The sequence below is a fragment of the Amphiura filiformis genome, chromosome 1 (genome assembly GCF_039555335.1).
Source record: "Amphiura filiformis chromosome 1, Afil_fr2py, whole genome shotgun sequence".
NCBI lineage: Eukaryota > Metazoa > Echinodermata > Ophiuroidea > Amphilepidida > Amphiuridae > Amphiura > Amphiura filiformis.
The window spans coordinates 61,966,897-61,992,405 of NC_092628.1; the positions used below are offsets into that span (position 1 = coordinate 61,966,897).

Here is a 25,509-nt window from a genome sequence, read left to right on the forward strand (position 1 = left end):
TCATTAGCAAGCTAATATTATGAGGACAATGAAAATGACTCCTTTTTTGAGAAAATCAGACGTTTAAAACTGATATTCCGCAAAAACCAGCTTAAGCGATGAGTTCCTTTGCATGAGACAGATTTGACCTAGAAAAAAGTTGACGTCATGAAATGACTGTGCCTGCTTTGCGAGAAGGGACTATAAACACAGAAAAAAACTCTAAATTAAGTATTACAAATTTAATGGTTTTTAAACATATGGATAACATCAGCCCGCTGCCTTGAAAATTAATTTGGCTTCAAACGGGGGAAGAAACAAGCCCGAAGTTTACCCACACAATTTCTCTTTCTTCAAAAATACGCATAAAAAAATTGCAACGAGTGTCAACTTGTAATGTAATTATTATTTTCTTCGAATAGAGTTAAACTTGTTTTTGCAATAGACCTGATCTTAAAAAAGATGTGCTTAACGCTTATATCAACTGAAGATTATACAGGCCAAACTGCGATGAGATCCAAATTTAATTACTTATGTTAAAAATAGACATTTCCATGTACTCAAACATGTTTAAAAGCTTTTGTGTTAATCAAGTTGATAATTGATTGAAAAATGTCAAATTATGTTACTTATACCTGTTAACTGACCCAATTCCTTTCCATCTGAAGTCCATTTTAATCTGCCTTTAATCATCTTCTTAGTTAATGGTTGTGAAAAGTGTTATCCACTTTCCTTTCATTTACTTCTACATGCATTAAAGCAAAAACTTCTTTTGTCAAAATACAGTAAGTCAAATAATTAAGGTACCAGTAATGTCCACCCCCTGTATATCCTAAACAAAAGCAGATGTCATAATTGGAACCAACAGCCAATAGCTGCAATTTTTAGCTCGAATTTAAGACCTCATTTGTTGAAATTGTTCAAGAAATAAAGACACAACGATCCAAAAACAATATTTAGGATATACAGGGGTGAACACAACTGCTACCTAATTCTTTTGCTTACTGTAAAGTATACTGTCATATATAACAATTTTATATTAAGTTTCCCCAATTTTGCAGTGTCTCCTTAAAGTTTCCTCATACAGACATCAAGTTATGCACTGAAGTATGGGTGGAATCAACTCAAGACACACAAAAGTGAAGTGAAACATGAATAACTGACAAGCTATGGCCGGCCAATCTGGGGAAGCTGGCACTAAACTTAAATTTTGGCAGGGTGTGCAGTGCAGAGTACTGCACTTTGGAGAACTAAGGATTGATTTTCAGGCAAAATGGGGGCTTGATGAACAGATATGTCAACATGGAGGGGGGGGGGGAGTTCTACTGAACTAAAACTGGGCCAAATTACAGGCTGTGGAGCTAAAAATTCCAAATTTGTCCAAATCTGAGATAAAGTCAACAGCTACAATTGTCAGAGTTTGAGGCTCAAAGAACTGGAGCATGATTTAAATGTGGGTCTTCAAGGATCTGCTGGAGCACCTGAAAAAGGAACTCTTGACCGCTGCACATACCCGTAGCACCTTTACATTTGAGTTACCCTCATGTGCTGTACATCACTTATTATAGCAAAGGATACATTTACTCCCAAACACTTTGGTTTGTTTGAAAATTTTTTTCACGGTTTTATTATTTTTTCCAAATCCACAACACAAAAATCTCATGTCACGCATCATCAGACGTCAAAATAGCCTAAATCGTAAATCTCAGTGAAATTCTTCATCTTGACCACAGTAAAACCTCCTTGAGAGATGGAAAGGCAGCATATTCTTATCAAAAAGACTGTCCCACAGGTAAAAGATGGCCTAACATTGTATAATGAGAAACATAATCAACATTTTTAACTATCCCAGCCCCTCATATGATTTCATTAATCTGTTCCCTAACAGGCTACATTCTTAAAAAATATCTGAAGATTTATGATTTAAACTTATGGCATATAATATGAATTATGTATGTAAGCTTTTGATTTGTTGCAGTATACTGGCAAGATTGCTGCTGGTAGATGATGCTCCATGCTGATTGGTATCAGGAGTTGATGATGTTGGCTGGCTGAGGGATAAGGCATACATCTTTTTCAAGTTTATCAACTGCTGTGACCTGTACAAATAAATAAATGAATACAATGTTTAAGCTTTTCTACTAGAAGTTTGGCTACAAAGTCCCCATTTCATGTTATTTGAAGGATGTCTTGCATTTCAGTTCCCACATATTTTTACTTTTAAAATCTCATGACTTTTCCATGAAATAATCACAAAACTCCACCCCGACAGATATGATAACTACTCAGAGTTGGCCGGCCTAGCTCCATCATCAAACCACCCCTGCTTCCCACTTTACGTACAAGTACTTTTTCTCTGTTTCTCTCTTTACACTATTTATTCATTTTCACTTTCTCTTTGAAATAACTTTTCCCATGATATACATGTATATTACTGGAATTTCCATGACCATAATCACATCGATTTTCCATAACCTAAAATTCCATGACCTTCCCAGAGTCAATGATTACCAACTAATAATTGAGTACAAATATCACCAACGATTCATTGAAAAAATACCAGAAAATACTTAAAAAAAAGAACAAGATACATTTAAAACAAATAGAAAATTACTATTCTTCAGTAAAAGGCATCCAACATTATTTTAAAGCAGCCAACAGCTGTACGCGATCTGAACGCAATTCTATTACAAAATACAACCCAAACGCATGACTTTACACACGTAATGAAAATACTAACCAAGCTCAAGTGAGTTGGTTCGCTTCTGCATTATGCACACACGGACGTTCATCACAGTGTACACGAACAATCGTCATGCTGTTGGCCTGTCTATTCAAATGAAATTTTTTACTATAGTTGAAACCCAATACAATGCTTGCTTATTTTCTCAAAATGGATTAACATATAATTTTAATCGGGTTTCATTTAAACCTTGTCGGGATATGTAAAAACACTTACGCTTTCTTTGTTCCACCATGAAGTTTGATAAGATTGAGTAGGATGAATTGTAGTCTTGATCTTAGAATACTTTGCAGTCTGTTCCTTTCTTCTGCTTCTTTGGTGAGTCTAGTCTTGCCTTCAGTGTCTTGGGTTGGACTCTCATGTGATGGTGCTTTTGATGGAGATGTTCTACCTTCATTTTGTCTGCTATGGTCTTTACCCTTAACGTCATGTTTTCTCCTTTCATGTTCTAAATTGTCTGTATTTGTTGGTTGGTTATCACCATCTACACCACTCGCCACAGAGGATGATGGTGGTGATGATGATGTTGATGTTGATGCAATTTTTTCAGAAGTTCTGACAGGAACACTAACATCGGTATCTTGACTCCTAGTTTGTAATTGCACATCTTTCTGAACTTTGAATTTGGCACTACTCAAGTTGTTAATTTTGGACTGATTGCACACATGACTAGTTGTACTAGCTTCTCTTTTCTCTAAATTCATTGCACTATCTTGGTTATATTGTTTGAGAGTCTCACTTTCCTGCTCCATTTTGGATGAGTTTCCACCATCTTGAGATTTCTTCTCTGTCCCATCAGCATCAGTGTCAGTGTTACTAGATTCATTCTTGCTGATGGCAGACACAGTATCTTGGCAGTGTAGTAGTTCATCTAAAGCTGATTGAAGACTTTTTATGCGGGAACCAACACCGTTTTGACCTTTGGCAGAAAATAAAACAGATTGACTTGTAACCAAAATTGATATAATAATTATATTCTACAGTATTACATATATCCAGGTAAGCTGATATATGCATATATGTGACTCCTCGCCACAACTGAGCCCGGATGTCGCCAGTGCCACTATTGAGATATGCTCCATCGAACTTAACAATAAACAATAGGAAACAAAGGATTTATTGACTGTTTTATTGATTTTTCACTACTTAAATGTCAAGTACTATAGACATGATATACATCATTTTAAAGCTAATTTAAAGCAGAATATTTTGGTTGAATATCTCAAAAATGATGATTGGCGACTTCGGGCTCAGTTGTGACGAGGAGTCACATATATGATGAATATAACAGAGTTCCTGCACCTTGAAGCCTTTTAAAATTCAAGGACTTTTCAAGGACTTTCAAGGTCCAAAAGCATGATTTTCAAGGACTTACCACAACAACAAAAAATGACGCGGCTGTCCATGCGGCATGTATTAACAAAAGTGACAGCTCCACTCCTCTTGCCAAATTTTGTTAAAATTATACTTTAGGTAAAATTCCAATTTTCAAGGACTTTCAAGGCCTTGAAAAGGTGTTTTCAAATGATTTTCAAGGACTTACTACAACACAAAAAACATGATGCGGCTCTCGAAAGTAACAACTCCGCTCCACTCCCCAAATTATGTCAAAATTATACTTTAGGTAAAATTCCAATTTTCAAGGACTTTCAAGGCCTTGAAAAGATGTTTTCAAATTCAAGGACTTTCAAGGACTGTGGGAACCCTGTATAAGTATGTTTTTTATCAACAGTCACTTCTCATCAAGTACTGATAAAGGCAACAGGTGTTGCTGAAACGAACACAAGTATGTGCAATTTCTGGATCAGATAATCTAGTAAGTAATAACCTTGTCTACTGAGTTTACTATACCGATCCTGATGAATCTGTTCAATTATGTTGTTTTCATTCTACATACACAATAAGACAAACCTACCTTGAAATATATGTTCATAGAGGGCAACTTTTTCAAGCTGAACTCGTAGTAATTCTGTCGGATGATCCAAATCCTGGAAGAGCTTGATAGCTTTGTCATAATGTAACTCTGCTAAGGAGCGTGTATGCTTCTGTTTCTGTTGACTCAACTGTAAAAGGAATACATCAGAAATGTGACAATCCACATCAAGTGAGCTGTAATAAAACCAAAGTTGTCATTAACCATGCCCTAGTGACTCAAACACTCTCTCTATTAGTATATATATCACTTTAATACATTATATCAGTGATCAAGGAATGAACCAATTAAAAGTCAAAAAACCGCAATGCTTTTTCTACCAAAATTAAAATACATTTTATTCCATTATTATGACATTATGACATAAAATATGAGATTTATAAAAAGCACAGATAGAGAAATGGATGAAATATTACAGGATATATTGGCAGCATGATACACCTACCTGATTTCTATAAGAGTTATGATACATAGATGCCAGTCTATGGTGGATAGTTGCAGCACGGTACTGGTATATGGGTTGTCTATCTGGGCTGATACCTTCCATTTCACACGGAGTCAATGCTTTGGTCATTGCTTCTAGTACCACCTTCTCAACCTAGATGAACAATTACACAATGCAAGTATTAGCAACCATTTGGCCAAACTTTAACTTTATGAAATCTGATGCTATATATGTATGGGATATGATCAAGCAACCAATTCGGATGTCATCCAAATTTAATTTTGACTTTTCAACATAATTAATTTTGCACATTGTAATCAACCTGAATTTAGCAGATGACAGTATCAAATTTGAAATTTTGGTTTATCTGGACATTTCTGTGAAAACACCCAGAGTCCTGACTTTGGTATGGAGAGAATTATAAAGCAAGGAAAAACAGTGGCATGATTGATGGGAATCATATAAATATACATAATTTTTCGCCAGCTCCGCCATCGCAAATAATAAAGGAGACAAGCAGAAAAAGTGATCCCGCCCAGGGATCGAACCCAGGACTTTGAGTTTTCAAAACCTGTGACTTAACCAATTGGCCACAGGAGCTTCGAGATTAGGCGGGTTGGAATTCAAACCTATAAGCGGTCACTTATCTTATCCCAACAAAGAGCCCATAGGGCTGTAAATGCAAGAAATAAATTGCCATCCTCCCAGTAGAGGAAATATAACAGAGAATTATAAATATCTGAATCTACAATGTATTATATTTTGTATTTTGCTTGCTAATTGTTACCTGTTCATGAGCCATTCTTGATAGAGGTGGATGGTCCTGAAGTAATGTTGCCATGGTGAAATATGTTGTAGAGAGTTCCCAGCTGACGGAATCCCATAATGCCTTGTGTTTTCTACGCTGCTCAATTTTGCAAAGTGCTTTGTGGTAATAGTCTGTAGCCTAAAGGAAGATAACGAGAAAGCTTGATATCAAAGACACATCAGTTTTAGTTTTTAACCTCTTTAGAACATCTGTTTACCACAATTATGGAGATAATTATCTCATTTATGGTATCAAATAAAATCATATAACATAACAGCATATTTTAAATGTTTTTGCAAAATCTGGCACACAAATTTATCATATCACAATCTATAAGTCCACCAATTTGCAAACTTGGAAGTGGCCTAATTACTAAGGTACTGATTAGGCTAAAACATTTTATGTGTGTTAAGAACAAAATCAGTGTTTTACAAAACAGTTGTGTGTTTTTGGTGGACCACATAGTGGGAACACCCTACATTAGTGTATGTTACTAGCTTACTTAGTTACTAGTTTACTTACTAGCTTACTAACTGACTAACTATTTGGTCTTAAATGGGCATATCTCAAAATGCCACAAAGCTATGACCCTCCGAGTGGTCTCAAATGAAAGAGAAAAAATTAAGAAATACAATAAAAAATCACAGGGGGTTCTACTCCTAATACGTTTGAATTTATGTCCATTTCCTCCCCCCCCCCCTCCCAAGTGAGCTTCAATTCAGTGCAGCTGTATTGGTTAACAGGTTAGGGCACTCTTGTGGCAACTTGCCAAATTCCTGTATAGGTGAAATAAAGCTCCTATAACCCCTTATAGGATTTTACAATGCGGTACAATAACCGCTCTTGTTTTCTGACAGGAACGATAAAACCAGAGCAGTGGCGTAGCCAGGAATTTTAGTGTGGGGGGCAAAGTCAAATTTTCATCCTTATTTGTCAATTTTTTGGTCCCGTTTTTAGTTATTTCAATGACTTTACTCTTTGCTGTCCCCATTTTTTCACTGAAAGATTTCTGTGTGTGCGGGCAATTCCCCTCCTCTGGCTACACCCCTGAACCAGAATGCAGGTGGTTAGCACCCCACAAGGACACAATAATGACACCTACATCACTGTATTTCTTTGTATACAGCATAAGCAATAGAACTTACTTGATTATAGTAGTGTTTTTCCTGGTGTGTAAACTCTCCTCCATTTTCCCCATTATTGTAAGCTGCATAGGCATGTGCACAAACTCTCATTAACTGGCCTAGGTTGCAGTATAACAAAGCTATATTGGCCGGGTCATTGACTTCCTCAAATGCCAGGAGACCAGACTCAAAACTCTGGTAGCTTTTCTTCCACAGTTCCTGCTCTTCAGTACTTGGAGTTTGTACTTCTGTTGATAAACAAAATACAAAATTTTGGGTACGATTACCGAATAGGGTGCAACTTGCTAGACTTGAGTCCAGACCTCGTTTACGGAGTTTAGGGTTAGGGTTTAGGGTTGGGGTGGGGCAGTCTTGTAATAAGACTAGTAGAGTTGCACCCTATTCGGCAATCGCTCCAAATTTTGTGTTAATTAAAATCTTATCATATCATCATCATAAACGCTTCTCCTCAACAATTTGACATAGCGCCATCAATAAAGCTACTCCTGGCAGGTCTCTCTCTCGAAAGTTCAGTTGCTTTCTTTATGCTTAAGTCTTCTTTGATTTCTCTCAGCTCTTTTTGAATTGCTGATATCCACATAGATTTTGGTTTCCCTCTTGGTCGTTTTACGTGTCGTTTGTATTCTTGAAGAGCTTGCTTTGCTGGGGTATCATCATGTAGTCTCAGGAGGTGCCCTAAATCTTATCATGACAAGGAGGATTTTGGGATATTCTTAGGATATTCAGGATTTTTTTCTGGCTTATGTTGATATAGACCTATATGTTTGTAAATGATATGTATTTAATATCTGCATTAAAAGAACAAAAATTTTGGGGCTAAAAAAATTTTGTGTAGCATATATAAAGTTAAAATGAATCTAGTCTTCCCAGGGATTTCCCCAGGCTCTTGAAATCTGTTGATGCCCTCTTTAGTTTGTTTCAACATTTTTTGTAAATAGTTCTTTTAAACAAATATTCAATAAAGAAAGAAGACTGATTACAATTAAATTATGCCAATACGGAAGAGAAAAAAATAGCAATATTAAGAAACATGATTAATTAAAAACTTTTTTTTTAAAGATCTAAAACTGGTATTTAAAAGAAACTAAATCTTGAGCATGAGGACAAGAGTAAAAAGTAGGGTAGGCAATATGAGGAACAAGGAGGTGGGCTGATGGGGCTATAGTCCATTTTGTTTCCTTGAGATAGTAGTGTCTGTGTGTGATACATGCATGATCAAAGGCGGTGTATCTCATGCCACATCACGAGCTACAGATGTACCTCCTTTGATATCGCATGTATGACACACAGCACAGATGCTACCATCTTGAGGAAGCCAAGTGGACTACAAGAAAGTCTTATCCTCATATGGAATGAATCTTGATCACGCCAACCAGCTAGTCCAAAGACAATTACATTTCTCCATGATACTATGAAATCCACCACTGGTAGACAAACAATTTGGAAATTTTTTGTCCAATTACTTACCTTCTTTCGCCATTTCTAATGCCACATTCCTATAGTAGACTCCTTGTTCATTATAAGCATTACCCAGCTTGCGTCCTACTCCTCTCTGGTATTCATTATCATATTCCTTGGCTTTATTCAGTGCTTCCATATAAGATTGAATGCTTGTCTCTAGGCTAGAGTCTACATTCTCATGTAAGCTGCATGCCCAATTATATTCTATGGAGTTAAAACACACATGAAAATTTGGATTAAGAAAATAGACTAGAAAGAACGAATGACCTTTCTGTGAAAATGGTAGATTATATAACGGATGTATACAGTCTAATTTATGAACACTTGAACAGCTTCTTCATTACATGTTGAATACACTGGTTTTATGCACCATGAGGGCTATGGTGACAGCTCAGATTGACCTTAAGCTCAGTAAGGGCTAATCAGAATCAGTCAAAGCTCTGTAACCTACATCATGGACTTACTCCAGTTCTTGCCACTATTCAATTCATTTACATAAAGCAAGTGTCTTGTCTTGGGTTGAGTCCATTATTCAGACCAGCTGTACTTATAGTGGAGGTATAAGAACCGGGAATATTCCTCTTCTTTTTATGATGAGCTCTGACACTGGATTTTGCACAGGTATAACTCCTCTTTACACAGGACCAATAGCTTTATTATGTGACTTCCGAACCACCTTGTGTGATGTCATCTGATAACGTTGGTCCCAAAGCCGTTTCCATGAAACATCAGAGCTAACAACGTGGTGAAGTGGAAGTTCTGTGAGAGTGCTCCCGGTAAGCGAAATAAATAATCAGTGTTGAAGTTTAATTTAAATTATTCTCATTATATTATAGAGAAGGAAAAAAAAACCATATTAGCTTACCTATGGATGCAGACTCTTTCCTTGTAGTCTGCATGATATAAGCATCATCGTCACTCTCATGGTTATACTCTCCTTTATGGTGCTGGAAATCAGGCAGATTATGAGTCAACAGCAGATGGCAATCACCACAGGCTTGTAGAATCTCACTCAGTGGGTTAGCCTTGTCAGTTGATGTAGTGGTAGTAGTAGGCTTTTGTTTCTGCAAAGCTTCAAATGCATCTGGAATCATCAATGATTATTTGAAAGAAGTGTAGAAAACACGGCAAAATGTTCAGCCAACAAAAAAGTAAGTTCAATTATATGTGACACGATCTGGTCCATGGGGGCCAAAGGCGGCAAATTTGAAATTGAGATAAAGGCAAAAATATGGAGTAGAAAAACAATAAAATACATAAGAATATATGCTTCACAAATACTCATAACTTTAGAACCAAGTATGCTAGACATTTGGTGTTTTCAGTATATGATAGCCTAATGTTACTACAAGATAATAATTATAGTAACTCAATTTTCCAAAATGCCTCCTTTGGCCCCCCGTGGAGCAGATCGTGTCACATATGAAATTGGTGCCATCATGATTCACATGAATCAAACCTTTCAAAATTTTTTAACTTTTATAACTTTTTTTATCTTCAACACATGAAATACTACTGTCCAACATTTATTAAGACAATATAAAAAGGTTATAATGGTATTTTCATTTCAAAAATCATTATTTTTCCAAAATATTAACCCTGCCGCTGAAAAGGCTTTTTGGTGCTAGGAGGAAAGAAGGAAGTTTTAAAAAGGGAAGACAAACACTTGTTTGTTTCCAGCGGGATTCAAACCCCAGACCCCTCGGGTGCCAAGTACTAGAACAGTGACCCATAGTCACAGGTGTTTCACTGGCTCGGACAATGTTACAGTACGTATATGGTCAATTCCAGCCAAATCGGGCCAAAATTCTCTCTGGGGGCCATTTTGAAAATGTTTTCCTTTTCAATTCTAGACTTATCAAATGAGACGATCATGTCTAGTGAATCATCAGGTGGAAGTGCCATCGGATTGAAAAATAACTTTTCTTGCAAGACCAAATAAAGTGTTAAATGCGCATATGCATGTTACCCACAATTCAAGCATTTTCACCTATTATGCGCCATAAAATTTCACTTTCTTTAATATCTTTCAATATTTTATGTGTGACTCATATACACTAGAAATCGGTGAAGACTTTGAGCGTAAAATAGAATTTTATTACATATATCTACAAAGAAATATTTTGGTTATTACAAATTTTAAGAAAGAACCAGGTGTACAGTTAAGATTGTGTCAATTCTTGAACTCTTTCCAAAGTGGCTGTCATTTAACATTACTGTATTATTTGAAAGATTAGAATAAATGCTTCATATAAATATAAAGTTAGATTTTGTATCTCGTCGCAGGATGAGGATCTCGGATGGATTCGTGGGTAACAGCGTCTGGAAAATAGCAATTCCTATTAATTTTTTTAATAAAAATAAAAAATACTTTTCCCTATGTCAATAATTCAGGCTGCAATGGCACTAAAATGAATTTTAATCAAAATACAGACTACATGGAATATTTAGAATGGATCATTATGGCATTTTGGGTATAAAATTTTTGAGAATAATGAAGTTGCCAAATTCAAATAGACAGAGCAAACAGTTTTATATTATTATTTTAGTAAAATCATTCCATATTTTCATGCAGCAATATTCTATTAACTCGTGTTTGACAGTTCCTATGAACTAAAACACTATCAATACGTTGTTAACTATAATTTAAGTAGGGATTCGTGGGTAACCAAAATGTTCGTGGGTAACACATATTTGAAGGTATGTATTGGTAAGCGGCAAAATAGAAAATATTACAGAAGGTTGGAAACCACCATGCGGTTATTCCTCCATTGTGTTTCAATGATTCCCGTTTCTCTAACCAATTGCATTTACCCAAAAAATGGTAATTTAGGATAATCAATCAAAACTTCATGATGCAGCTTCAGTATACCTTCAAGAGGACGCTATTAAACAGGACTGTTTTGGAACCTATTTCGCATGTTTTCAAAATGTTAAGATGCATAAGAAACATATAATTTCTGAGTAAATCCTTGGATTCGTGGGTAACGCCAATTAGTGGGTAAAGCTATAAGTACTATAGTACCGTTTGGGGTTTGCGTTTCTTAGGTGTATAAACTGTAAGTACTGTCAAAATTATAGCATACCCATGGCTTGAATATGTGCTGATTTAAACTTAAAATAAACAATCTCCTTATTTTTCAAGGTTAGCATCTATTCGGGATTAAGTGGGTAACAAAAGTTTAAACCGTCGAGATTCTTTTTAAAGCGGTGAACGTATTTTTACGATTTACAATTTTAAGCGCTTGTCAAACTAAATTCAGTGTCCAAAGTCATTAAATGTTAATTTAAGTTATGGCAATTATATTTGCTGGACTCGTGGGTAACAGTTGATACGTGGGTAACGTAAAATTTGATTTTATGGAATTCTATGGGTAAAACGTATTTGCATAAAATAATCACTTGGACCTCAGAATTGTAGAACGAAACTTCGTTTCATGATATAGTCATTTATGGCATATTCACTTAACATTTTCAGAACGATCATTTTATTTTTGATACGCGGGTAACAAAATTATTAGCCAAATTGACTTAATGGCCTCTGGAGTCCACAAACTTTGGTGGAATTCAATCGTTTTACATATGATGAGAGATCATGCAAACGTCTTTCTAACGGTAATAATTTGCTAGTAAAGGCCTATATGCACAAAGAGAGCACATTGGACGTGACATGATATGCTCCATCAATAACGTGATTTCCTTTATTAATGACATTTTAAAGTGGAAAGTTAACATAGAGAGAATTTTGTCCCGCTTTCCCTGGAATTGACCATATATGACTCTGGGTGATTGCGTCATTGCATCACATGGGCTGCAACCATGCACATTAGCTTCATTTTGTAAGATTTTACAGCATTTGGGATGTTGTCTTTTCAATTCTACACCCTCTTCACTTAAAATCTTATAGCATTATTTCTGTTTACTTTCTGTATATTTTAAGGAGATCCCTAGAAACTCCATAGAAATGCAAATGGCCCAAAGACCAAAACAGTCCTTAAAGTATTACAGAAACATGGAGAATATGAACTTACAATGGCATGCAAATGCCATCTTAGCATAATGTAGTCCCTTGCCATATCTCCTGGCATCTTGAGCTCCTACTGCCAATATGCTGTAGATCTGACGAGCTTTACGTAGGAGTAGTGTCTTAGATTGGAACTGCCATGATCCAGGAGGATGGTCCATATGAGCTACAGCCATGTCTTCAGGAGTTGATGATGAAAAGCTGCTGTCTTCTTGGTGCTACAAAAATGAGACGTACATGTATAATTTGATTGAATATGTACTGTTTTTTACACAACCGTATTGAGAATTTTAACTCGGCAGCAACAATGAGAATAATGTAGGGACCATTAAACCAGTGTTGTCTGAAATTATGTGCCATATGAATCTCTATTGGGATTAAATAGTCAAATGAAATTTATTGTGTACACTCCCATTGGAACAGAGGCATATTATTGCATTGACTGTAGGGTCATGGGCTCCATATCCCCCCAGTGCTGACATATTTTCTCCATGCATACCTTGTCACCGCTGCCATCACTATCACTCCCAGACCTCTGTAGTTGACTTGAACTCCTCCTTCTGGAAGAATAACTAACCAACTCTGTGGATGGGTTACGTTTATCCCTACTAGAATGCTCCTCCACAGTGAAGGGAGAATTAGTATAGCACAGCTGGCGTGATGGTGAGCCCACATGGACAGTTGCATCCGATTCCAGATCATGGTCGTCTGTGCTATCAGAAGAGCTGTAATCTATGCATCGTAGACCCTGCAAGAAACAAGAATGGAAAACACCATAAAAACATATGGTTTTTCCCCTTTATTTGATTTCCAGAAATTGGCCAAATATCAAAATTTGACATTCATCATTGCCAGTTAGTTCCAATTAAAGGATTGGTTTATATTTCCATTTGGTTGTTTATTTCATTTGGCAAATCAGGATAATATTGTTTTAATCTCAACAAATTAGTGGTATATTTTTTCTGGAATCGGGAGTAATCAACAAGTTTGAGTTTCACTTCACATACCTTAACAATATAAGCTAAAGCAGCTTGAGCTCTTTCTACTTTTGTATCCCATAAAATCTTTGGTACTACTGCCTTGCTATCACTACCTCCTTTGCCCTCATTGGTAGGTAATGTCAGTCTGTCCACTTCAATCGTTGTAAGTTGTGAGACACTTTCATCCTCACTGCCCTCCTCATCTTCTTCCTCACCGCTGAATTCATCATCACTTTTGCTTTCTGGTGAGCCCTCTGGTGTTGGTTTCAGGTCATCATCGCTAACAAGCATGTGTGAGAGAAGGCAATTGGCAGAGGCTAAAAGCTGGAGATAAAAATAAATACAGTTGGTACTTGTACTTGTCTCTGATGCTCTTACAATGATTTTTGTTCTAAGGCAGACACAAAATTGTTTTGTTTACTTGTCTCCATACTCTCAGTGGACAACCAGGTTGGTTGGTCAGTTGAAATTTATAAATATTTCAAATGTTTGTTTTTGTTTTAAGTTCATAGCCATAACATGTATAGACCTAATTAGCTCAATAAAAAAGCCTAAATAGGTGTGAATTGATATGTTTCTCTTTTTGCATCACTTCATTTATGTTTTTAAAACAGTTTAGAAGTGTGAAGAAATAACATTTCAGGATGTCAAAATTTTGAAAGAAAAAACACCTTTTCTGGACTTTCCAAAAGTAGTGTCAATTTCAGTTTTCAAGATTAGGGTCAGTTGGGTGAGGACTAGTAAAAATGTTTTTTTTTACCTAATTCCTACAATTTTTGAATAACACTGATCCGATTACAATTAAAATTGGCTATTCAGATTCTTAAAAATAAATGTATCATAATGGCCCTCAATAAACTCTTAATACTTCTGTTTGATGTGTGTCAGTGTTCACTCTCTCTACAATATCAGTAAAATGGCCAAAATTTGACAAAAATTTACATTTTTCAATGAAAATGGAAACCAAATCTCATTTTCAGTGTGCACCAAACTGCAACATACAGCCTCAAGAGTGTCCAATGTGTTGCTTACCTCTGGGTTCCTGTCACCATCCCTCTCCAACAATGTCAAACAGTTCTTGAGTAATTTACAAATGATTCCCTTATCCCTGAAAGTTGAAATATTAGATAACAGATTAAAACAATGTGCAAGGTTAATCTACATCAATAATTTAAGTTAGCAACAAGCAGAACTACTGGTACACTGACTACAAATCCATAAGGTTTGCAAGATAAAAGGATTCATAATTGGTACATGTTATAACTGCTTTTTTGAAAAATTGAGAAAACACACAAATAAAGCAGATTGTTTGTTAAGGGTACTACACCCTCGATAAATTTGTGTCTATTTTGCATTTTTCTCAAAAACTAATAACACGATGGTAACAAAAGTTATGTATATTATACGGGCAAGAAAACCAATTACTACACTGAAATTTCAGTCACCCAAGACAAGCGGTTTGCTATTTATGATAAGAAATAAGGTACCGCTAGGATGTACCTCATTTCCTATCATATATACTGAACCACTTGTCTTGAGTCACTGAAATTTCAGTGTAGTAATTGGATTCCTTGCCCCGATAATATACATAACTTTAGTTACCAGTGTGTTATTATTTTTTGAGAAAAATGCAAAAATAGTCACAAATTTACCACAGGGGTGTAGTACCCCCTTAAAAGTATGAATAAAGCACAAAGGTACAAGAACCAACAAAGAAATATGATAGCAGATTCTCTCAATCTCTATAAATATACTTATTTTTATTATTAGTTTAATAATGGTGTATTACTTGTTGAGAGAATTGCACAAAATACTGTATGCATGTTGAGTTGTTGATGTGTCTAATGCATGAGCTCTGCAGGGCGCAGTGCATTATACATATAAACATCGCAGTGCAAGTGCATTATTTTGTCCAATTTCTTGATAAAAAAATCCCATGATGTTTGCTAATTTAAAAAAAAAATTCCACCAACAATGTAAAAAAATATGAGCAGATATAAATGCATCCACAACAGGACCATGAACCAATCTTACACAAAGCAAACACATATGAAAGCACTGCATGTAGTAAGTGGATTATGCGCCAGTGCAATTATACACTCTCAATATACTCCACATATTTTTCAACCCTTTTTCTGATTGGCTGCTATATATAGGAGTGTATGATTATTTGTTACAAGATAATTTGAGTAACATTTTCTGAAAACTGTCACCTGTTTGATAACCAGAGATGCATTAACTTTAAAGAGAACTGGAAATCCTAATAGTAGAGTTACAATGTGTTTGGGATTCGCGATGGGCTTAGCACTAACTTATAAATTAATGTAAGTGAAATGCACTCCTGCTTGAGTAGTATTAATAACCTCTTACTTTTTTGTTGGTTGAGAGCTTGACATTGCATGAGCTACTCTGTAAAGTAGCAATGCTACAGGTTTTACAAATGGGTTAGCTTCAGTACGGCCATGTGGCTCCATGCTCAGACTTGTCAGATCATACAACTTCACTACATCATCATTTTGACCTGGAATAATTGGGAGTAAAATGCAAATAGTCTTGATTTAACATTCATCATGATACTATTTGTAACCTTTTGGCTACAATGTGCCAGTTCGTATCTAAAACCTGCACAAAACAAAGGCCACACTTGTTTGGATGGTCATAATTTATTCTTAACCTGATTTTATAAGAACATTCAAATTACTATGAATGCGTGGGGAATTTTATTAGGTTCAGTTTGATGACTCCTTTGTGTAAAAAGAATTCCGCATTGTCCAGACTAAAATTTTTTTATGAAAATTGGTGCAATCTGAAAAGTTGCAATGCCTATTACTGTGTAGAAAGGTATGCTTTTAAAATTAATGAGTATCAAGCAGCTACATGCTCTCCAAATACCTTTTCGTTAAATCCCCAAAGCCTTTGCAATTCAATCCTTAATACGTCACACCAACATGCCATATATAGGGGGTCTGCAATTATTTTTACACAAGTGGCAAAATTCTTGGTCTGTCCATATATATTTCAAATTGCTTGATCATGTTAAGAATTACGACCATCCAAAGAGGACTGGACTTTCTTTTTGTGTCATGTTTATCTTTTGCATTTATGTTGAGACAAACTCCCTTACTTGTTGATATTTCAAAATTAATGGCAGGCAACATCTGGCAGGATTTGTCTCACATTTGGATCTCCAATATTGTCGGTGACTGATGATAAATGCAAGTTACAATACAATACATTTTAACATGGTACATAAACAAACAAGTAAATAATAATAAGGTTAATGATTTTGTTACCTTTATAGAGCCAGTATGTATGTCCTTCTTTTGTGCAGCTACTTTTAATATATGAAAGGATGTTTTGAGCTATATCGATCACAACCTGAAGGAAAAAACATACAAAAACATGAAACAAACAGACTATTATACAGGTGAGGGTGGTAACAGCAAATCTAAGCACATTTTTAACTCCTGTTTCTATACAAAAAACATACACACACAAAATGGCAGAAAGAGTACACAATGACCAAATTTCAATTTGACATTCAAGATATGTGACACTGTCTCCTATATATAAGATGGAGCAAAAGGAAAAAGTACTCTACACTTACTATTATATCTCTCTGCTATACCATCATAATAAAACAAGGCAATATTTGGTGCATTACATAACGTACCATAAAGATTGGTCTAATGGCGCAATATCGACATAATTGGAATTTTAGGCACAAACTAAAAGTATCCTCCTGTAAAAATCCCACCAGCATATAAGGGCACGGATCTTTAATTCTTGGTGGGGATTCCCGAGGAGGGAGCTCTCTATTTGTACATGAAATTTACCCTAAGGCAAAGGAACCCACGTGCATGATTAGGTGAATCTTTACAGTACTGTACTGTACTCACCCTGGGTGAGAATTGAGCATTCTCAACATGTGGTATCTCTTCTGTCTTGAGCAACTCATACCTCTTGACAATTCCATTCAGATGATAACACATCGCAATCTCAGGCACATTACACATCAGATTATCTAGCCAATAATCCATTCCTGTTAACACATTAATGGGGCTATTCATATCTCTGCAGATAAATAAAAAATAAAATTCAATTATTGATAAGACTGGTACTGATTGATTCTGTCAAGTACTTTGGAAGTTTCCTACAGATTAAAGGATTTTAAATATGATTTGAATGGCTGAAAGGAAATCCGTTTTGCTAGTATGCAAGAGCTTTTAAGAACTGTGTCCATAAACATGTATGCATCAGATGCTTGACTTCACCACAGCTGTAATTTCTAATGAGGTTGGTTAAGTTTCTCAACAAGTATTCAAATAATATCCCGAGGAGAATCAAAATGACTTGCCAGATTCAAGCCATGTAACAAGCTATCTCTCCCAGGACACCTGTTTACATTTTCTATTTTTCCTGTTCTGTGTCTGTCAATCCATCTGTCTGTATGGCCCAATTGATATGAATAGCAATAGCATGCTTACCTAAGTCTGAGGCTAACAGCTGGATATTTGCCACCACCAAATATAGGTAGATCAGAGCCAATTAACATCCTTAGATCTTCAAACTCCCATAAAACATGACGAGCAAATTCACTTGTCTCAGGCTGTAAAAACAAAACAATGACTAAATATCTATGAACTTGGCCTTACACAATACACATACCTTTATAAAGAGAAAATAAGTTAGGGCTTACCTCATAAGGTGGGTCTGGTATCATGTATGCGTGTTCATGTAACAAATATGTTAGGATTTACCTCATAAGGTGGGTCTGGTATTATGTATGTGTGTTCATATTTATAGATGTTAGGATTGAACTCATAAGGTGGTCTAGTATATTAACATTTAGTATGTGTGGTTCTGTTGGTGCTAGAGGTTGTGGAGGTATAAATGTGGCTGACGAACCACTAGTTCCAGACTTGCATGTCTACATAATACAGTACTTACCCCATGAGGTGGATCAGGTACATGTTGTACCAGTGCTGTGGCTCTGTTGGTGCTAGTAGCTCCACTACTGTGTGGAGGCATAGATGTGGCAGATGTACCGCTAGGTCCAGGCATGGGGATGGGAGATTCTTCACCTGTATCTCCAATACTGAAAGCAGAATATAGGAAATCAAAATGGTATTTTTAATGTAAAATAGCGGACATATCTCTAAAATGCTTTGCCATGCAACTGCAACCCACCAGATGTTGCTTGATACCGGTCCACAGATTAAATGTGAAAAGTCTTGCATGTGTTCTCCTGTGCAGGTGCACACCTATGCATACTTGTAACCACCAGCAAACATAGACAGAAACACACACACTTTTATTGCCTTATTGTGGACATATAGATTTTAGTTTGACCTTAATCCAGTTTTACCAGTAAGTGCAGAATCACCCTGATGTACATACATGTAGATGGAGGGACTGTATCAGATATCTGTGCCAAATCCACACATCCGTATCAAGCAACGACTTATGTTTATCTGTGTAATGAACATTCACGGGTACATAATAACATTATTACCTATAATGAAGGAATTTGGATAGTAAATTCCAGCTCCTTAGCGTCTCATTGGTCTTATGTCTAGTAGAGAGGTGGCGTCCATCTTCTACAGCGCGAAAAATGACATCTTTCAACCAATTCTTCTCTGACTGGGAAGCGGTCCTTAGATGCTGATAAAGATCTAACTCATCTAACAGCAGAGTTTTACCAATACGGTGTACAGCCATACTAACTTGAGCTTTGCTAAAGGGTATTTTAAGTAGTTTCTTGATGTTCTGTAAGAAATTAAAACATAATGTTACATGAGCCTGATTATACTACTCTTTATGGTTAGTGCTGAATATTCTTTTATATCCCAAACTCTTTTTATTACAATTTACATTTTGTATAATTCTGATTTGGCAGCTGTGCAACAGTGGCACCACTCCACAGAGTAATACCCATGGCCATTTCAGCTAGTTTCAACTACGTCCCCACATTAACCTCTAGATATACCAAGGGGTATGTCATTGTCACTTCATAACCTCAGCGTATCACATCATATGTGCATCCCAAAAATTGTCTGTTAGATCTTTATCATCATGCTTTACATCTACATCTTGATGGTTATATGATACACATAATATATATATATTCACAGAGGTTATTGATATCCGTCAATGACCTCTTTGTGTGAAGTATCGAGAGATTACACACTACAAAATGTGTCAGAACAGATCTCACACGCAACTACCATAATTGCACATTGCATTACTTTGTAATGTAATACTGCCACCTACATGAAATGCCAGCACATGGAGGGTGTCAGAGGATAACAACTTTCTCCCTCCTACAAGTGATTCAGCTGATCACAAGGCTAGTCACTAATTAGCATACAAACACTCACCTCAGAGGCAGATATGACATCTACCTCTCCCACTGTTCTAGGCAAGGTCCCAGCCATATTGAAACTGTAAAGACAAAAATAATTAACATCAAAATAAAGCAAATCTTGTTTGGTAATAATCCTAATACTCAATCAAGATGGAATGCTCTACCTGGTCCAATTACCTCCAACAAGAATCAGCTGAGGTTAACAACTATCGTGGTGCTATCACACTGATAGCAGCTGTTAATGCCTTGCATAGTTCAGACATAAAAATAGTAATGACAATAAAAAAAAGAACAAACCTTACAATAACTACATAGCATATTGGAAGCACTTTTACAAAGTTTTCTGTTAAAAATTCTGGTAAATTTACTATTGCCTGTATACACTGCAAAACACAATTTAGGCAAATAAATGCAAGTATCAGATTTAAAAAAATCCCTGTGAACCATTACCTTGAAAATTGATTAGTCTCCCCTTTGAGCCAAGTGTTGTGAGCCTGGAACTGTGTTCCACTTCGCAGCCAGTTTTCTGGTGGTCTTCTCAAGTCTGTATGAAGCTCTATCTTGGAGAACTGACTGACTGGTTTAACTTGAGAGAATTTCACCATTGCTGTTGATTTATAATGATCCCTTGGTACAACATGTAATTCTCCCTGAAAAAATTAATGATTACAGAAAGATTTAACATTAGCAGTGATTTTATTGGCTTATTGTTGTGAAATTAACATTACTTAAACTACAAGTTTCTTCAACATGACACTTGTACTTGTGACTGCAAATCAAACACTTAAAAACATTTTTCAAGCACATGGACTGTGACTGCAGTGTCAAGTGATATGGATATTTTTGTAGTTGCTTGAATTCTAGGTTGGCCCCAGTCTCGGTTCAGTTCCATCACTGGATAATGTAACAATAAATATTTACATAATGCCCTATTCCTGTAACCCCCCCTCAGTTTTCTCAATGCCAAAACCCATTCCTCTTCATCCACAAATCGGCGCCACTGATTACACACACAGTCAGTGCAGCAATATAGAAACATACTCGTATTATTAGTCATGTTAGTGAACGTGAAAGTACATTGAGCGCTGAATCCTCGACTGGTCCAATCTGTTTCAGATCTCACTTCCAAATATTCGTTCAACGAAGCCCGGTGATTCTGATGTCAATTACGAAAGCCCTGCCCCAGTTTCAATTCAAATATGGTAGCACAAAGCTATGCCGCGGGATGTGACGCAAGATCGGATGGGACACTTGTCAACAGCTGAGAGGTATTGAGCTCAAGTGGCACGCGTCTGATAGACCCATGGTACGCGCAATAATAAAAGGCAACCACTCGACTCGGACTTAGGCCTATTGTCCATATTGCGTATATTATCGCGTGCGGTTTGCAAATGTTTGCACATTATTTAGCTGGGGAAGCCTTTTCAAATATCCCAGCGCTGCCAAGCTGTGTTGATTGGTCGGATACAATATCGTTGTTTTAGTCGCACACAAACGTTAATGTGGTGAAAACATGGACGTGGTATATAGAAAGATTGCGTGACTCCAAATCCGTAAAAGTGAACTCCCAGCATTTTGTGGGAACTGGAAGTGAAATTGCTTATAGACTGGGAGGGTCCATGTATTGGGTTGATTTTTTAAATGCTATGTAATCTACATTACCAGTCGTTCTCCATGGACCCGAGGGAGGGTCTACTTGAATTCCTGTACAAATCATTACTTAACCGGAAACAAATGACTTCATTTACCTGCCAACTAACGCAAGCCAGAAATACGCACATTGGGTCAATACACCCAGCTACACAATACCAATATGAGTGCATAACATAATAATAAATAATAATAATAATAATAATATGCATTTGTAATGCGCCATCAATCTAGTAGAACATTTTGGTTTGGGTATTTGTATGATCCAATAAAAATTGAAGTCTAGGCCTCCATTCATCACAACATGTCATTGTAGGAATTTAACATTGATCAGCAAGATCTTCATAAAAAGAGACTTTCTATTAAAGCTCACAAAGTGCTGGGGACAGTTGGTAGTTGGCAGGTATGCTATACAATGTAATGTACACTTGAAGGAAGGGGGGATTTGGAGAAGAAGCATCTTTGTGTAAATCTGAAAAAAAATAGGAAACAAGTTTCCAAAATCGCCCTAACTTCTAAATCCTGAAATTGTTTTAACTCAACCAGTATTGTTTCTCACCTTCTCGCATTGTGGTGTGTGTTGCTGCTGACCATCTGTGACATTCTCCATAAAGGATGATGTAGTACCATCTTCCACAGATGTATCCTCAGTGTTTCGTTCTTCCTCAATCATCATTCGCTACTTTTAAACAACAAATCTACTGCAGACACAAATCAACAAAAAACAGAATCAAATATGATAGACAACGGTCATAAGCAATATTAGACCTACCAAATGCATTATGTACCTGCCAGTCAGCCACTGATCTTTTCATTGGTAGAATTCAGTCTAAACTATTACTAACATCAATCTAATTGTTTCTTTTTATGAATAAGATATTAAGGTATATATTTAAAAAAAAAAAAAAAAGGTTCTCAATTAACTGCTTAATTAGCACTTAATTTCTTAATGAGGCACTCATATTGGCCTGTAATGCATAACAACCGAGCTCATGCAGCCTCACCTATTTTCAAATTTCTAAGAGAATTTGAAGATAATTCCTAACAAATAGGGTATCACAGAAAAGCTAAGATTCTAAGCAATGACACTGAGGCAAAGATTAAGTTGTATGTAAGGATCTATTTTTTGTGAATGAAGTTTTTGTTGTTGAGTAATGTTATGTAATGGTTTCCCAAGAAAGTGAATGAAAGTTTGTTAAACTCATCCGGGATGTTATTCTGAGTAAGGCCTAACACTTGTGCTGAACGCCAAATTGGTCACTTACAGCTCACTGTTCAAAATGTGACATCTACACCAATGACAGTCCTCGAAATGGACTACTTTTTAGCCGACCTCAATTCCAAAACATTTAGTGATAGTTAAAAATGCGATCCCCAACCCGTTGGTTACCTTTGGACGAATTTGTAGAAATCTCCATGGAGTCTCCGTGTCTGAAATTCCCGGTACAAACATCAAAATGTCGCATTTCTCAGTCCCGTGATGTATACTATATCCCGATCGCTGTTTACTCAGCAGCCATTCACACATGAATATGCATATCTGTGACCCCTGTAAGGGCAAACACTTGGGGTTGATTCCAACCAATCCGATCCACCGATTGTGACCATGTGGTCGGTTTCATGAATATTTAATAAGCAGCTTGATACTGACGTCATATCTGAAGTGACCAGGAGGCAGCAGCTACCATTTTGGTCAACTGAACTCGACTCGTGCATTCTTTTGGTTGACATAAATCGAACAAAATTTTCAATAACAGGTAATAGTAGAGTTTCAATTTTTTATTAATGAAGTTACTTGTAGCTTTGAGGAATGACAAAGTTGTTTTTGGAAACTTAGATGTTCGTTTCAACTGATGATGTAGGATCGCAAGGTGAGTGAATTCGTGAAGAGATTTCCTTGTTTGAGTGATAGTAGGATACAGGACGTAGGCTAATGACCTGCTCTGACGTCTCAATTCACACGGGATTATTCGTACCTGCTTACCAGACAGCAATACGCAAGCGTATTGCTGTATGGAACCAGACATACCGGGATGTGAAAAGTGTGACAAATTTGGCCAAATCCCTATTTGGTATTAAACTCTCATCATGGTTACCAGCTTTTGTGTTGAGTTGGGGGAACTTGGCCAAGAATTACCTAACTGCAGCCTTCGACACCATAGACCATAAGGTGTTCATTAATCGTCTGAAATCACGCTATGGTGTCGGAGGCTTTGCACTCAACTTGTTCTCCTCGTATCTTCAAAACAGGAGTCAAAGTGTCCTTGTTGATGGTGTGTTGTCTCATCCTGTTGAGATAGATTATGGTATGCCACAGGGGTCGGTGCATGGTCCCATTTGTTTTATTCTCTATACTGCCCCCCTGGAGAGCATAATTACTGCCCATGGACTCTCCTGTATGAAGTTTGCTGATGATTCTCAACTGTATATCAGTTTCAATGTCGAAAATCAGGACAGCGCTATAGAGAAAATTGAGAATTGTGTCAAGGACATAAAACATGGATGTCCTCTAATTTTCTTGTTTTAAATGATAGCAAAATAGAAATTATTCATTTCACTTCTCGTTTTGCAATGCCTCGTCAATTATCTTCTATCAGTGTGGGTGATCGATGCTGCTGTCAATCCTACACCCCAAGTGAGAAATCTTGGTGCAGTTTTTGATCAACATCTTAGGATGGACAAGCATGTCAATAACTTGTGCCGCGGTGCTACATTTGCATTGAGCAAGATTGGGAAGCTGCGCAAATACCTTGACCCGGACTCCACTCACAAACTCATCCAGGCTTTTGTCATCAGCAGGCTTGATCACTTGCAATTCACTCCTCCATGGTCTCCCACAGAAAGATATTTAACTTCAAAGAATCCAAAACATGGCCGCTTTCGCCTAATTTCTCTTACCAAAAGCGGGATCACATAACTCATATTCTTCGCGACCAACTTCACTGGCTCCCAATTGAGGAAAGAATCCAATTCAAAATCCTCTTCCTCACAAACAAGGCGTTCCACGGTATTGTTCCTCCATACTTGTCTGAATTGATCACCCTTTATATTCCACCATGTGGCCTTAGGTCAGGTAATGTGCATCCCAATGACCATCTGCAAATTGTCCGTTCCAGAACAAAGACCTATGGTGAACAGGCTTTTGATGTTTCTGCCCCAATACTGTGGAACGTCCTCCCGGAATTGATCCGCAAATCACCCACTCTTGCTCAATTTAAATCGCAGCTAAAAACCCACCTGTACAGAATTGCTTTCCTTGTTTAACTTATGTCATGTTTTTCCCACATTATTTATTTTGCAATGTATTGAGTACTCATTGTTTGTTGCTTATTGTCATTTTGCATGTTAGCGCATTGAGATGTTTTTTATGTTTATGCGCTTTAAAATGTGTTATAATAATAATAATAATAATAATAATAATTTACTTATAGTACGCTTAATTTCAATTAGTAAGGATTTGGCAAAATTGCAAAACATACATGATTGTATAATGCATATATATATATTATTTATATATATATATGATTGTATTTGTAAACTTGTAAGCTTACTTCATTCAATTTCATTGTTATGATTGTACTTACGGAGCGATGTTGTCGTCCAAGAGTTTTGGCTAGTTTGTAGGGCAATTTGGACCTCTAATGAAATTCCGTGACATGGTGAGAATGACCAGCATCTGAAAAAGACAGCTGCTTGTGTTTAGTTTGGTCGAGTTTGCTTGTTTTCATTCAACTTTTTACCAGAATTTTCGAGATCAATGTGTACAAAATAACCCAGGTCATTGTTATTCAACCTTTGACCTGTAAAGCGACTTGTTCAATAATGTTGGTGATTGATTGAATAAAGGACCAAAGAAATATTCATTATTTTGTTTTGAAAAGACATGTAAGGTCAGTCATCATCATAAATAAAAATTATAAATAGCTTACTGATATTTTCTTTCTGCAGAAATAGAATACGTGATGTCTTAAATT

General features: G+C 36.5%; 1 protein-coding gene across 1 annotated transcript; it reads right to left on the bottom strand.

Moving 5' to 3' along the window:
* Positions 1-1,797: 1,797 nt before the first annotated feature.
* On the bottom strand, positions 1,798-25,307 carry LOC140150392 (erythroid differentiation-related factor 1-like). Its single transcript, XM_072172407.1, has 22 exons — positions 25,120-25,307; positions 22,095-22,236; positions 20,336-20,535; positions 19,899-19,962; positions 19,034-19,287; positions 18,469-18,616; positions 18,006-18,127; positions 17,418-17,592; positions 16,812-16,896; positions 15,889-16,039; positions 14,551-14,626; positions 13,546-13,842; positions 13,038-13,286; positions 12,546-12,756; positions 9,380-9,598; positions 8,521-8,718; positions 7,054-7,280; positions 5,888-6,046; positions 5,101-5,253; positions 4,638-4,785; positions 2,939-3,641; positions 1,798-2,078 (listed from the first exon to the last, which is right to left on the bottom strand). Exons 2-22 carry the CDS (start codon positions 22,209-22,211, stop codon positions 1,928-1,930), a joined length of 4,107 nt encoding a protein of 1,368 aa, XP_072028508.1. The 5' UTR covers positions 22,212-22,236; positions 25,120-25,307; the 3' UTR covers positions 1,798-1,927.
* Positions 25,308-25,509: the final 202 nt, after the last annotated feature.

Excerpts from the sequence above, each read along its gene's own strand:
- LOC140150392 (XM_072172407.1), bottom strand. The coding sequence starts at position 22,211 with ATGATGATTGAGGAAGAACGAAACACTGAGGATACATCTGTGGAAGAT. Across the intron at positions 18,128-18,468 it reads TACCTGATCCACCTCATGGG|CCTGAGACAAGTGAATTTGC; the intron begins GTAAGTACTGTA and ends TTGTTTTTACAG. Across the intron at positions 7,281-8,520 it reads ATTAGAAATGGCGAAAGAAG|AAGTACAAACTCCAAGTACT; the intron begins GTAAGTAATTGG and ends GTTTATCAACAG.